This window comes from Tenebrio molitor, chromosome 3 (genome assembly GCF_963966145.1).
Source record: "Tenebrio molitor chromosome 3, icTenMoli1.1, whole genome shotgun sequence".
Taxonomy (NCBI): Eukaryota; Metazoa; Arthropoda; class Insecta; order Coleoptera; family Tenebrionidae; genus Tenebrio; species Tenebrio molitor.
In genome coordinates this window covers 358,917-374,318 of record NC_091048.1, presented here as the reverse complement: position 1 = coordinate 374,318, position 15,402 = coordinate 358,917, and the positions used below count along the sequence as shown (strand labels likewise).

The following is a 15,402-nucleotide window of genomic DNA, read 5'->3' as shown; positions in this document are numbered from 1 at the left end:
TTCCACTCTCTTCCCTAGTAAAAAACTAAGAAATTGAAAATCCCCAACAAGGCCTTCTGTTCTGTGTTGTGAGAAAGCACGTAAGTTGGATTGTTAAGTTTTAAATTTATTTAAGTCATCCGTTGAAATTTTCACGTAAATTTTGAACAGTAATCAACTAAATTGTTTTCCTCGAAGAGTCTATTGTCGATTTGTGTTAGCTACTTACTAGCTTTTCATATTTTAGATGTATAAGTAGTTTGAGGTTATGTCATTATTTGTTTTACCTTCAGAACTTCGTTTCAGAGCAAAATGGGTAAGATTATGAAACAGGGCAAAGTCGTGTTGGTCCTCGCTGGCCGATACGCAGGACGCAAAGCTATTGTAATTAAAAATAACGACGATGGAACGTCTGATAAACAGTATGGACATGCTATCGTTGCTGGTATTGACAGGTACCCCAGGAAGGTGAACAAACGCATGGGCAAAGGAAAGATTCACAAGAGGTCCAAGATTAAGCCCTTCGTTAAGGTAATTTTGATAGGATTCGTGTGAGAAATCGTTAACGTGACTTTGAAGGTTTTGAATTACAACCACTTGATGCCTACTCGTTACTCTGTGGATTTGACAAGTGACGTGAAAATTACCCCCAAAGACTTGAAAGATCCAATGAAGAGGAAGAAAGTCAAGTTCCAGACTCGCGTTAAATTTGAAGAAAGATACAAATCAGGGAAGAATAAATGGTTCTTCCAGAAGTTACGATTCTAACTATTATAATACATTTTTATTGTCAATAAACTGAGTAAAAAACAAATCTGGTGTATGTCAGTCTGTTTATTAGATATGTTTGTACATACACAAGTAATGCCTTAAATAACAAGAAGGTAACGTTTTTTCTCTCTTCAATTATTGTTTCTAGGTTAGAAAATTCATACATAAACAACTTTGATCGAATAATGTTTGCAAACGTTACAAAAAGAATCACAGCATTTATTAACAGTTCACTCTGGATCCTAACGGAATGTATCGTTAAAGGAGTTGCTGTGAACTAATTGAATTTCAGATCGTTCAAATTAAAACAATTCATTTAAGCAAACGATTTTATTTTCAAATCAACTATATCACAAACATGAAAATGCAATTTGGCCAAATACTTAAATTACAGAATCCAGCATCTCTAATGACACAGCCTTCATTTAAAACGAAACGTACACTGAAAGAGATTCTAACCTGTAATAAAGAGGCAGAGTTCTCAAAGAGATCAGATTCATACAAGGTGATAAACAAAAATTAAGTGAAAAACTCTGTCCCTAAGCACAGTCAAGTCAACGATCTGAAACTCTCCCCTTAATCTAACAAAAAATACAATAAACTTGAAATTTATGGGTCCTCTTGTTCGGGCACTTTTGGTGAATCTCCGTCCATCTCTTCATCTTGTTGAGACACTTGCATACCCCTGTGCAAACTCTCGAAAGCCGAATGAGAACTTGGTTTGAGCGTATAAAGGGTTGTCGGATGCGAGACGACTTCTCGAGGTATTGGTCTTAGGATAGGTACAGATTTTGATAGCACGCGCTCGCACCCGTCGGGAGGCGCCCTCGATGAAAAGCGGTTGATTTGCGGCGACGAACCCGACAACATCCGGTCCTGGTCGGGGCTCGAACCCTGACTATCTTCTACAAACCAAACGTACAATCAATGAAGAGAAACTGACATTTCGTAAAGCGAACGCAAACAAGGTTGCAAAACACTTATGGCAGAGTACTTAATGCCATTTTTATGCCAAACGTGTGTGAAGGATGTGGCAGTGATTCGTACATCGGAATTAACAAAATGAACACAACAAATTAACTCAGGTTCAGACGGTACTGGTTTTCTCAATGAAAAAAATTACGATATAAAAAAAAACTTTTTTTATCATAATTATCATACTTGGACTGGTAAGCAAATACTGTCACGGACTGTCTTGAGTAAAAAGATTTTAGCAACACCACTTATACTTATTTTGTCTAATAAATTAAAACAGTTCATGTTTACTTGAAAAATAACGAATTACTATTACTAATCTCTAGTTTCATTGTTAATAATAACCACTTGTCGACCTATATATTTTGGACAATAGATAAATTTAAAAAAAATCGTCTTTCATTTGGTAAAACTTCAAAAAATATTTGTAACAAAAAAATGGAATGAAAGTTCTGCAACCAGCAATACAAATAGGCATGTTTGCTGTAGTTTATTGCGTGCAAGTGAAAATAAAATTTTCTACAGATCAAAACTGAATTTCTGCCACGGTCAGTCCATGCAAAATCGACAAAGATTCTTAACCTGTTTCGCTATGTGGCGTGTCCAAGTGACTCGGAACGGGCGATATCGAGTCCCTCAACGGCGAGTCTTGTACAGAACAATATTCAGATTAGCTCACTCGAAATATCACCAATATGATGTTGAAACAATACCAACCTGATGAATTCTGATTGGCTGATTGATGCGCTCTCGTGTAGGGTCCTTCTCTACTGATCAGTTCGGCAACTGGCGCTTTTCGTCCTCCAGGTATTGGTTCCGTTAATCTATCACATTGGGGCTCGGCGGAGGCGTATAGTTCTACTTCTTGGTTGAGACCTTCTTCCGAGTTCCTCGACGACTTTGGCGGGACACTAGCTGAACTTTTCGCAATCGGAGACGGTGCTGGGGGGACAAAGCGACATTCGTAAATTGACAAACCTCAAACGTCCACTTATACTCAAAAAATCCATCTCTAAATAACCTCTGTCTTTGGCGATGACACTACAAAAAGTGAAATCAGCGCTTACTAAGTTTTTTAAAATCCAAATTTGTTTTGCTGATGTGAAGATTTTTATTTGTTGCTATTTTTCTATCACGATTTCATACTTACATCACTGAGCTAAAACCATTTTTGCTCCGAATAACATGATATACTATTTTTTCTTCAAACCTTCATAACATATTATTTAAGAAATGTTAAGAAACCAGGTAGGAGATTGGGTAGACTGATAAATTAGTTTAGCTCGTTTTGCAAAGCGTTACTATGACTATGACTAGTATAAACAACGCTGTGAACAAAATCCGAAATAATTATCCGTCTGTCAACCCGTTTTAATTTGGATAGATTTTGTAAGTACGTTTTGCAATAATGTACAAGTTTCTTGATTAAACCTTATTTATTCACTTCAGCTTTCAATATCTCACATTCAGACACGAATTTGTTACAATTTGAGGTAGGATTTTCAAATGATTTAGCTAGTTTACTTCACAGCCGCTGATCAGCGGAGATAATAACTTCACGGACGCTCCTCAGCGGAGATAATAATTTCACGGACGCCGGTTAGCTCGTTAGTGACACTTCAGCATTATCAATGCAGCAGTATAATGTCATAATTTACGGACGTTTGAAGAAAAAACTGTTTTTTTGAAGCTCGCCGATAAACCACTATTTAAAAAACAAAGACAGGAGGTTATTTCCGGCGGTTGAACCATTCTCTCATCAATAATTTCGAATCCGATGATCCCCTCATTAAGGTTTTTCTTATTTTTATTATTGACATAAAAACATTTTCTTTTTTATTATACACCGTGATCAACAATGACTGAGTCTGTTGGCAATGAAACAATTGAAAAGTACTGGTGTTTTTTGTCTCGTAATTGGCACTGACGGGATTTTTTAACTTGAGACGATATTGTTATTACAAAAATGAATCGTTCATGGTAAATTTCAAATTTGCCATATTTCATTGTTACCAACAGATGCAGTCATTCTAGATCACACCGTATTAGATTTCCCTTTTTAACTGCTTTAAATTACCAATTTTTGTTTGTTTATGTAGGTACTAACAAAATCTAATATTTTAAATGTTAAATAAACAATTGAGATTACTCCTGGAGTTAACGACATTTCGACATTTAGAGATTGGTAACAATGTTATTTATAGCTAAGCTGACAACATTGTCACATTAAATAGAGCAAAAACTAAAGATACACTTTTTTCTTCACAAAAAATCCAACCTTTCATTTTATGCATCATCTTGTTCCTTTTTCTAATATGGTGAAAACAGTTGATAAAACTTATACCTTAAAATCAGATAAGCATAACTAGTGGGAAATGAGTTGAATATTTAAAAAAAATGACAATGGAGTAGTTTGAAGGTTTGATCATATTGTAGAATTAAACGTAAAAAATATGAGTTTTTTATGTATTTCAATTAACATGATATATGTACCTTGAGTTTTGGGTACATTTTGTATGATTTTCATGAGATTTGATGTACTTACGGTTCCTAATCAAGGGTGCCTGGTCCCCCTTGTCTTCCCTACTGCAACTCCTTCGCCGCGGATTTAGCGTCAACTTGCTAACTCTCTCCTCCAAAGTCTCGGAGGCGGCCAACGTCTGCAGTGAATCTAAACTGTTGGATCGGTCAGTCTGTGTGGCCCTATCCCGGTGCCAGAAGACGCTCTCCTTTGGAAACAAGCCTTTCAAGTAGATGGCGTCCAAAGACGCCGTCCTCCGGATGGTCGCCCCCCTGTCGGGAATCCTGGAACTGCTACCTGCAACCGACTTGCTCTTATCCATCGCACAAACTGAACGAACTTCGTCGAGACGAAGGCCGTACAGGAATTTTTTGCCGGCCAGTTATCGAAAGAAACTGATAAGGGCCGGCGTTTTTGTGTACCTCTGAACGGGGCGCCGGGACTGCGAAGGCCGCTGCCCTGTTTGGTGACGCACGAGAGAGGAACGGTCGCTTTGAGGGGCGAAGTCTTAGCGCGAGGGGCGCTGGACATCTTGACGTCTGTTCGTTCGGTATCAGTCGGTTATCACGGAGTTGACATTACACAGGTTCGGTGCGCGCTCTTTAATACTGCTTCGAAATGGTTTATTTCGACAGATTCCTGAAACCGTTCATTGTTAGAGATCACCGTTCAGCCTCAGCGTTCACACTTGGGATCTTTTTGTCTCCGAAAACACAGCTGCGCAACTCGTTTATTCTGCATTCACGGAGAAAAAGTGGACGAGGGAGTAGCGTCGATTCCGTCTTGACAATGTCAGATATGTCAAACTCAGCTGATCGAATGCTGCTGTTCTATGCGGATCGGGAATACTCACTTCACTATCAAGTACAGTCGCGGAGGTGAGACGCATTTCCATTGGACGACAGCAATTCTGAATTCATCAGAAGCGTGCTAACGCGGGTACATTCTACGACAAAAAGTTTGGAGTCAGGGACGGACTGGCCCGCCGATTTATTGAATAAAGTTGAGGAATAAAAACAATGCAATGCATCGCGCTCTTTAATTGAAAATTGCAATCCCACTAAGAATTTTCGGTAATTGTTCACTTTAACTACTTCTGGAATTTTCGCGTTTTTTCTGGCTAGACAGCCTCAGGAAGTCCTCCTACATCGTTTCCCACCAGTCAAACCTTGTGCAAATGAAAATTTTCCTTACCCTTTAGTTATACTAAGACTTGGCGCGACCTTGACGCGACCTTGAAACACAAGAGAGAAAAAAAGGCATTTGCACAAGGTTTGAATGGTGGGACACGATCTAGGAGGACGCCCTGAGGCTGTCTAGCCAGAAAAAACGCGAAAATTCCAGAAGTAGTTAAAGTGAACAATTACCGAATTTCCATTTGCGTTCTTCGAAAAGAATCTATTCACAGTCGCGACCTATAAATCTTTTTCTCCAATCGTCTTAAAAGAAGTTACCTACTTTTAAATTTTAATACCGTTTTCTGTTACTCAAGTTGATGTTTTTGCTGTTTTTATAACTGTACTATGGCGGCCAAAAAATTTTAGCCGTTACTTTCTGTCATTTCAAAAAAAAATAAAAAATTGTAATCCATACTTTATTGTTATTTATGATTACCGTCTTGATCATGATTGGATTTTTTGGGTGGTAAATTTCAAAACTCGAAATTATTTTGTCATTTTCTACTACACAGAACGTTTACCTCAGGTTACCTATGTAGGACTGCTCTAATTTTGTTCATTCATGTAGGATTTTTGGAATATCTGAACTTTCAACAGTTTAAATTGATTGGCAGAATAACAATATGCATATTAAAGTGCAAAATTTAGCTATGATTTATTATTAAATTGGGCGGTCAGTCCTACAAAAGAAGTTGACGTAGGTTGTTTATGGTACCATTTAGGGGCTTAAAAATTACTAGAAAAGTTGTCAACAGATGTTTCCCAACAATGAGATATTTATTTATGACACTGTAGCTGTAAATCTTGGTCATTTTTCGCTCTTACTGTTAAAATTGGAATAATTAAAAAACGAATAATTTTCTTTTGATGCGAATTTCATAAATGTGCTCTTTAAATTAATTGTGAATTATGAGCGTGTACGAAAAAAAATTTTTTTTTGCTCAAAATCGATTTTTTAATTTAATGGTCTGAATGAAGTGATAACGGAAAATTGATTGCACACATTTGAAGTCTTATATCAAGGGAATGTAACCCTAAAGTTTCGTAATTTTTATTAATTTTTTAATAGGGTTAATGGTGCGAGCTGTAAAACTTGACTCACCCGATATTTAAATTTCCATCAAATAAGGAGACGAAGCCAATTTGGAAAGAGATTTTAAAAACCGATGAGTGAAGAATTCGCAAAAGCAGCCATGCTTGTGCTAAACATTTTAGGGAAACAGATATCAATGGGGACAAAATGAAGCGATGAGAAATTACACTTTAGTGACAACACAATCACTGGGGAAAATCTTTTGGCTTTAAAAACGAATATTGAAATGAGACTAGGAAGCAAGTTACAAGAAATCGGGTGGGATTTAGGCAATGAGGAGAACAAAATTGTTATATGTATTTAAGTTGGAAATGCCCACCTCGCGTTACTTTATAATCAAACAGTTTCAATCGGTGGCGGCTCGTGAGGGGAGGGCTCTGGGGCGGCGCCCTCCCAGAAATTTATAAAGGAAATACGGGAAATAATTTTTTTTATTAAAGATATTGAATTTGTTAATTTACTTATTTATTTTATGTCAATAATATAAATTTATCATATGCAAAGATTGTAGTAATCTAACTCCGTCAGTGGTATAAGTTTCGTATTACACTGCGCCGCAAAATTAACGCATAATTTCAAAACTCGTGTTTTTGAGCCAAATTTATTTCCAGTTACAACATTTCGAACTGTAAAGTATTAAAGAAGTAGATTTATAAAAGTAAACACTACAAAAATCAGAACACAACAAAGAAATCAAGAAAACAAAAAAATAAAAAAATTTAAATTCGGAGAAAACAAAGAAATTTAACATTTAAGAGTGCGTGTTGGCACACCGTGCCTTTATTACAGTTGCACAACATTGTCTCATGCTTAAAATGAGGTTTTGTATAACTCTTTGCTTAATTTCTTCTCAAACTTGAGTTAGACCCAAAGACAGCTGATGAAGAGTTGTTGGTGGATTTGGTAACCTTCTAACTCTTTTATCTGTAGGATCCCACAATTACTCGATGAGGTTTAGATCTGAACCCCTTGCTGGCCATTGCATTTGCCCAATTTCGACCTCACGGAAATAATGCTGCACTATTCCTGCAACGTGCGGTCGACCATTATCATGCTTAAAAATAAAGTCATCCCAATAAATGGTCGGAATGGGACAATATGAGGTTCCAGAATATTGGTAATGTACGTCGCCGCATTTTGGTTTCCTCTTTCTAGCACCACCAACTCTGTGCGAGCGTCGAAAGTGACACCTGCTCAAACCATAACGGAACCTCTTCCAAAATTGACTTTCGGGATAATGTTACATTGAGCATATCGCTTTCCTGAGCATCGGTTCACCCGCACACGTCTGTCACTTTGATGCAGGCAAAATCTGGACTCGTCAGAGAACATTACTAACCTCCATTGATCCAATTCCCAATCAACGTGATTTTGGGTAAACAGCAATCGTACTCTTCGGTGAGCCGCTGTTAACTGTGGGCCCCTTGCTGGTATCCTGGGCCTTAAATCGTATTCAGCAAGTCTTATTCTAACAGTATTTGCACTAATTTGGAATTGATATCTTCCTAAAGTCATAACTTGCAAAGCTGGAGCAGTCAGAGTCCTGTGTCTCAACGACTGTAAAATCAGAAAACGATCCCGTTGAGCTGTTGTTGTTCGTCTGCGTCCTTATCCAGGTCTTGCTAGAGTATTCTCCTGTCTCGTGGAAACGACGCAAAACTCTAGATACCGTTGACTGGTGCAGATCAAGACCATTTGCAATATCTTGCTGATTAATACCGTCTTCGGCTAGTACAACAATTTGTGCACATTGTTCGGCTGTTGTATGTCAACTTAAACGTTCGTAGGGATTCATTTTCGAAATTTATGACTGAAGGAACCAAAACTTCTTACTAACCGTCTCTCAAATCCACAATCAAAATGCTTTATGAAATTGCGCAATAACACTAATACAAACTTTTCATAATAAACAACTTTAGAAGTTATCAACATGGCGATTTTTGCTACTAAACAAAAGAAATACGATAAAATAAGAGATTCAGCATAAGAAAATCGCAGAAGAAGTAAAATACAAAAAACTACGGTTCATTTTTACTTTATGCGATAATTTTGCGGCGCAGTGTATTTATTCGCCTCTTTCGGCGGCCAGCTCGGAGCTCTCGATCGCGTATCCTGCATCAATGGAACGCAGCGTCGAGTTGCGTTGCCATGACGTCACGTTTCAAAAGACGATTTGTGATAGGAAAAGTCTGCGCCCAGCGTTCGCCGCCTTCGTTGCAAACGAGATTTTAACGCGTGTCCGTGTGTCGGCAGTATTTATACGTACTTTTTTAACGTTGATAAAATGAAAGTAAGTGATTTAAAAAAACTGAAGTTTGGTGGATTCACTATGAGACGAAAATTTATTTAAAAAACAGCGGTCGACCAGTGCCGAATTTAAATATTGTTCATGAACAAAAACAATACAAAAACAAAGCTGCATTTATACACCGGATTAATAAGAATTCAAATTGTCAACGAGTTTTATAAGGGTTGATTTGGCGCACGAGTCCCAGGTGTAGAAAACGACCCGTAGGGGAGTTTTCTATGGGACGAGTGCGCCAATACCCTTATAAAACCAGTTTTTTATGTTATTTTTTAGACTTTGCACCATTGTTTTAATTTTTAAATAAAAAAAATAAAATTTCAAATTCTAGGGAATTTCGTATTAATTGGTAATTCAAGGTAACGGATGCAACTACATCTGCAACAGATGTTAAAAAGTAGAGTTTGAACATTAATATTGGAAGTTTTTTGGTGTAATACACTGAAATATTGATAAAAATTTCATTAAAGTACAGTGTACTTTTATAAAGCCATAAACGACTCCTACTGACTGACGTTTATGGACGTATTATAAACGCAAATTCTAAAAAGGTCTTTAAAACACGCGCGAAATAGAGCAAGTGTTTTAAAGACCAGTTATCGACGAATACTTTACGATATATTTTTTTTTAAATGTTAAACTAGTTAACATTTAGACTTCATGTTTCTCCGGTCCTCTCGGGTTTGGTGATGTTTCCATGGAAAACGCGCGATGTTGCCATGGAAAAGAGCGTTTTTTTAAGTTCGATTTATTATATAATTATTATATAATTAAACACGCTCAGGCGTGAGCAAAATTGGTTACCAATAAAAAAAAAAACTAATAATGTGCATTATGATAATGTAATAGAGATTGAGATAGCTTTATAAATCGTATTTTGGGTTACATTTTTACCTGGTCAGGCTCGTCATCTTACGTGAATAATCCTGTATATAAAATTGAAAAAATTACAAGTAGGTAATAGAACTTAACTGCTCCAAACCCTCTACCAAATCTCAATGAATTCTGATAAACAGTTTTCAAAACATTTAATTGTTTCTATAATTTTTAGCGACCCTTTATCACCACGTAGAAATTGTTTTCTCTGTACTGATAAGTTCGTAGCGCCGACACTGTGTAACATTATTACTTAATAATTGTTATCGTTGATATTTAATAATAATTAATCTTTAAAATTGCCTACGTATTGGTTTTTATCTGTATAGGGGAAATACGAATAACAAATAAATGGGCACTTTAGGATACAAATTAATTCCGGAGGTTGTGCTGTGACCATGAAGCAACTTCTAAATTTGTTTCTATTCAACTAGACAAGTAGGAGTTGTTTATGAAGTTCGGACAATTTACTCATTTGTCAGTAATGGTACATCGTTATTAGTCCAGTTTTCTATATAATAAATTAAACGGAACTATCCACTCGCCTCACCAGTGACTTAAAATTAACCTTTATCGTTTTATACAAGATAAATTTTGGCCAACGTCAACATGATATTTTCAATTAGACAGTTTCATCTTGGCATCCAACGAGAGAGCACATAAACAAGGTACGTTAATTGCAGGTGTTGCTTAAATATTATTTTAATAATTTTTAGATGATCTTCTTGTACTTGACTTGTCTTTTACTAATATTGTACTATTTATTTGCGAAAAACTACAATTACTGGAAATCTCAAAACATACCGTTTGACAAGCCGTTTTTGATCTTTGGAAGTTTCTACAACGTAGTTTCCAGAAAGGAGCACATTTTTGAGAGGATCCGTACGATATATGACAAATTTTCTACGCCATATGTGGGAATATACATTTTTCATCAGCCAGTTCTCCTTATCAGGAGTCCACAAATGTTGAAAAAGATTTTAGTTAAAGATTTTGACAAGTTTACCAACAGAAATATCGCCACGAACGAAGCTGCAGATCCGCTCGCATTTCACACTCTCTTTATCGCCAAAGATACAATATGGCGCAATCTACGTGCCAAGTTGTCACCAGTTTTTACGTCCGGCAAAATGAAACTCATGTTTCCATTAATGAAAGAGTGTGCAAAAGATCTGCACTCTTACTTGAACAAACGCACCAACGAAATCATCGAGACCAAAACTCTCATGAAGAAATATTCCGTCGATATAATATCGTCGTGCGCCTTTGGAATAAATACCGATTGTTTCAAGAATGACAACTCGGAGATGTTGAAAATGGCCACAAAACTCGTCGACTTTAGGTCGTTCATCAGGAGTATTTCAATTTTTAGTTTCTTCTTCTTGCCCACGTTCGTAGATATTTTTAAACTGACTTTTGCCGATAAAACTGCGTCGGATTACTTAATAGACGTGTTCAAAACTACACTGTACGAAAGAGAAAAGAAGAAGATTGTTCGGAATGACTTCATCGATTTATTGAGTAACTTACGCAAAACCGAAACCATCACCGATAGCTACAAATTTGGTATATTTTGAAGTATCTTAAAATCAGATAAATTACGGATGATCTGTTTTAGACGACGACATCAAAATGGCGGCACAGGCAATTGCATTTTTTTCAGCTGGCAACGACACCACTTCAATAACATTATCACTCACTTTGTATGAACTTGCTCTGAATAAAAATATTCAAGATCGTCTCAGACAAGAAGTTACCGAGGTTCTACATGAAGACGAAGAATTCTCCTACGAATCGATTCAAAAAATGAAATATCTAGACATGGTCCTAAACGGTAGGGTACCTAATAACGTCTTGATTTATTTATGTATTATAATTAACACTAACTGAATTACTTTTAGAAACTTTAAGAAAATATCCTTTGGCACCATTTTTAAATCGAAAGTCCGATGTTCCATATACATTCGAGGAGACTGGTTTCACTCTAGACAAAGGTGTTTCGGTCATTGTACCTATTTCTGGGCTGCACTATGATCCAGAATATTATCCGGATCCTGAAAAATACGATCCGGAACGTTTCAGTGACGAAAACAAGAAAAATATCAACCCTTACACATATTTACCATTCGGAGAAGGTCCGAGGAATTGTATCGGTTAGTAAGGAAATTTCACCTCAAATGTACGAGTAGATACTTACAATAATTGTAAAAAAAATTGCAGGTCAAAGATTTGCCTTGTTGGTAAGCAAAGTGGCTCTTGCGTACACCATTAAAGATTTCTTGTTTGAAACAACTAACCAAACGGCTGTACCGTTACGGTTTGATCCCGGTTCCCTGTTTGTGCAAAATCGCGGTGGTATTTACCTGAAGGTCGTCAACATTTGAGGTTCACCTGGTTACGTTACTAAGAAATGGTAAAATACAATTTTGCATTTGTTAAAACTGTAACTGTATAAATATTACAATAATATTAAAGTGAATTGATTTTGCTATAGTGGCTTCCTTTATTGAGCTAGAACTATACCTACCTTTAAAAGCACCTTTTAAAGGTAAAACATTACATCATCTGGAACAGGATAACTTGAGTTCTTGATCTTGTTATCTTAACCCTCCAACACCCGGCGGCACGGCAAAAGTGAAAATTTAATGCAGTCTATGCCACGTAAACTAAATGCACTTATAAATGCAAACGGTGCCACGACCAAATATTAATGTAATATTCAAATAAAATAATCTAAAAATTAAAACATAACCTGACTTATAACTACAGTGTGGAATTTACATCTAGTTACCTTTGCATTACCCTTGTAAAAATACGAAATGCCGCTCTATAAAAAAAAAGCCTAACCTCAAAATATATACCCAAATTCCAAATGTGATTAATTGCGAAGGGATGATATGAATGCACAGTTGAGATTGAAATTAAAAAGGAGCTAACAAAAGCAAGTCACAGCTAGTGTTGAAAGTGGCCACCAACGTTTGTTAATGTTGTAATTATTAGGGGCTGGGGTTGTGGTTTTGGCAATAGTGAACATATTGTAACGTGGTCAGAGAACAGACCTTCTTTTACAGTCCTAGGATTTATGGCGGTAGTTGCCGTTTGTCGGGGTATTTAACTCCCTGACAACAGGGCTGGTAGTAAAACCAAATTAGAAATGGGAACACTATAACTAGATGTAAATCATTTTATTCCACACTCTATTGTCAAAATGACAGAAAAAGTCCGTTTTTAAACGATACAAAAACCTAGAGAAATTACTAGATTTAAATGGTGTACGCGATTTTTTTTTAATACAAGTGTACTTTGAACTTTACTCTTCGGTATGTTCTTATTAATACATTTAGATTAATTCTTGATGTTATTAGAAACAATCATAATCAGTTTAATGATAATACGGGGTCATTATAAATGATTGTACCATCGTAGGTAGGTGTCTGTGCGCTATGCTTTAGGTGCGCCGCTACGCCCCACAGTAAGACTTTCGAGCCTGATACCTGATCTTTGAATATGTATTTGTATTGGAACGGTTCATCGTTTATTATTATATGGATCATAAGAATGACTCGTATTGCTCCACTCTTTCTGTTGTCTTGATTCTCTATTGATATTTAAAAACTGGTTTAAATTTGTTTTCGTTGAGTAAGACATTATTTCTTCGTGGTTTTAAATAGTACAATTCTCTATCATCTGGTGATAGAGTCATTAATAACACTAACACATTAATATCCTCTTGTACAACAGCTACATGAGGAAAGATCAGCATCACTTTCTGCTAGACTACGTTGAATAGCTACTTATGCACCAAGGGCGTTACAACGATGATTACGCCCGGAGAACGATGAATCCAGCTCGATGGCTTTAGCCCGAGAGATGGATATCGTTCGATGGGCGTAATCATTAGGTGACGCCGTGGTGCATACAAGATTTTATTTTTCACTATACGTGTTCTTAAAAAAAAATGGCATCTTTGCAATTTTGAATTGATGAGGGCGTTATGAATTTATTACGCCCGCTTAATCTTATTACGCCCTGTATTATTCTCCGGTTGTTATGGACATGTTTACATATTTCGTATCCTAGGAGTTATCATGTAATTATACTAAAGTGAAAAATAAAATTATTTTCGGTCAATTTTTTGCCAAGAACATTAATAAATCTATTTTTATTTTTGCTGTTTGACGTTTTAATCTGTGAAGTGTCATACCACCATCAATTATGTAGAAAAACTTGCTAGGATCGTAACATCCATTTTAAATTGTTCAAAAATATTATACCGGGTGTCCCAGAACTGCCGCATGATATTTTAATAACGTATTCCGGAGTGAAAATTAAGACTAAATTTTAAAGAATAAATGTCGAGGACCGTAGGGTATTTAAATGGTAAACTATTGAAATTAACCAATCGTGTGAAGCTTTTTTCAACCTGTTTTAAGATATATTAAGTAATCCGACTAGTTGCTAGGAAACAACTTACATTTACATTTTTCAAAATTCTTATAAATTTAGCTGGTCCACTGTACTTGACAGAAATGAAGTGTCAATGTGACATTATTTTTTAATAGCTGCGTTGATACCTGTCGCCCTAAGATGAAAGCGTAAATGTTGAGCTGACAAACGTTAATACACTCCTTGAAACTAGAGAAAAATATTGAGGTTCATGTTTGATTGGAATAATGCGTTAACAAAAGCTGGTTTTTAAGCAGGGTAAAACAGAAAAGCAATATTGTTTTGATTTTTTAGAATTAAAAAAAAAGTTTAATAAACAATCAAAAACCATAACAATTTACAATTCGTAGATACTCTTATAATAATTGCTCAAAATGACCTCCACCAATTTGAATACAAAGGCGTGCTCGTCTTATTAAGCTTGCTTGGGCGCCTTGAATCATTTGAGGTGTAATTGTTGCCAAAGCTTCATGCAATCTATCATCCAGTTGTTCTAAAGAGTTCACCGGTTCACGATAAACCATCGTGTTGAAACCAGGAATGTGCCAAGAATTGCACATGGCACATCGTCTAGAAGCTCAGGCAATTCATCATTAACAAAATTGGCATACCTAAACTTTACCATTTAATCTTGGAGGAAATTCAAACGGACCAACCTGAAACTCTACAGTCGATATTTTATCTGATAATCGTTTGTTTATCAACACTTGCCAATGAACCTCCTAAAATCCCAGCCCACAGATTAATGCTAAACCGATGTTGAAATGCATTAACATGAATTGCATGATGTGGATTTTCGTGTACCCATACATGATAATTATGAATGTTAAATGTTCCGTTTCTTGAGAAAAAACATTCATCCGTAAATAAAATACTTTTTACAAAGTTGGGATTTGCTTCATGTTGTTGCAGTAACCATTCACAGAACTGCACTCTGAGAGGAAGATCTTCAGGCAAGAGATTCTGTACACGCGTATGATAAGCGTGATAAGCGTGTTGTCGATTATCCTTTAGAATCCGCTGTGTTGTGCTTTTTGAAATGTCAAACATACTAGCGACGCTTCTAATACTTAACGTTCCATCTTCCTCAAAAGTCTGAAGAACAGCCTCTTCATTTTATGGAGTGCGAGCCTCTCGTGTAACACCACCAACTCCTTTAGTTTGAGGTACTAAATTGAAATTCCCGTATTCGTAGCGCGAATCACCAAACGCAAAAATACATTTGCAGGAAAACGTGCAGCGTAAGCTTCTACGGCTG

General features: G+C 36.4%; 3 protein-coding genes across 5 annotated transcripts; 2 read left to right on the top strand and 1 right to left on the bottom strand.

The window, feature by feature from the left end:
• Nucleotides 1–12: 12 nt before the first annotated feature.
• RpL27 (ribosomal protein L27) lies at nucleotides 13–793 on the top strand. Of its 2 annotated transcripts, none has more exons than XM_069040773.1 (3): nucleotides 13–80; nucleotides 286–510; nucleotides 559–793. In XM_069040773.1, the coding sequence occupies exons 2-3, from the start codon at nucleotides 292–294 to the stop codon at nucleotides 745–747; spliced, it is 408 nt and encodes a 135-aa protein (XP_068896874.1). In that variant the 5' UTR covers nucleotides 13–80; nucleotides 286–291; the 3' UTR covers nucleotides 748–793. The 2 variants fall into 2 exon arrangements, with proteins under 2 accessions (XP_068896874.1, XP_068896875.1); XM_069040774.1 differs by lacking the exon at nucleotides 13–80 and adding an exon at nucleotides 104–228.
• LOC138125449 (protein FAM117B-like) lies at nucleotides 362–5,074 on the bottom strand. Of its 2 annotated transcripts, XM_069040769.1 has the most exons (5): nucleotides 4,669–5,074; nucleotides 4,271–4,543; nucleotides 2,443–2,667; nucleotides 2,308–2,373; nucleotides 362–1,655 (listed from the first exon to the last, which is right to left on the bottom strand). In XM_069040769.1, the coding sequence occupies exons 1-5, from the start codon at nucleotides 4,775–4,777 to the stop codon at nucleotides 1,360–1,362; spliced, it is 969 nt and encodes a 322-aa protein (XP_068896870.1). In that variant the 5' UTR covers nucleotides 4,778–5,074; the 3' UTR covers nucleotides 362–1,359. The 2 variants fall into 2 exon arrangements, with proteins under 2 accessions (XP_068896870.1, XP_068896871.1); XM_069040770.1 differs by lacking the exon at nucleotides 2,308–2,373 and having other exon boundaries at nucleotides 4,669–5,067.
• A 5,000-nt stretch (nucleotides 5,075–10,074) lies between these two features.
• On the top strand, nucleotides 10,075–12,191 carry LOC138125444 (cytochrome P450 6k1-like). Its single transcript, XM_069040765.1, has 5 exons — nucleotides 10,075–10,366; nucleotides 10,415–11,264; nucleotides 11,317–11,532; nucleotides 11,600–11,851; nucleotides 11,919–12,191. Exons 2-5 carry the CDS (start codon nucleotides 10,415–10,417, stop codon nucleotides 12,080–12,082), a joined length of 1,482 nt encoding a protein of 493 aa, XP_068896866.1. The 5' UTR covers nucleotides 10,075–10,366; the 3' UTR covers nucleotides 12,083–12,191.
• The last annotated feature ends 3,211 nt before the right edge of the window (nucleotides 12,192–15,402 follow it).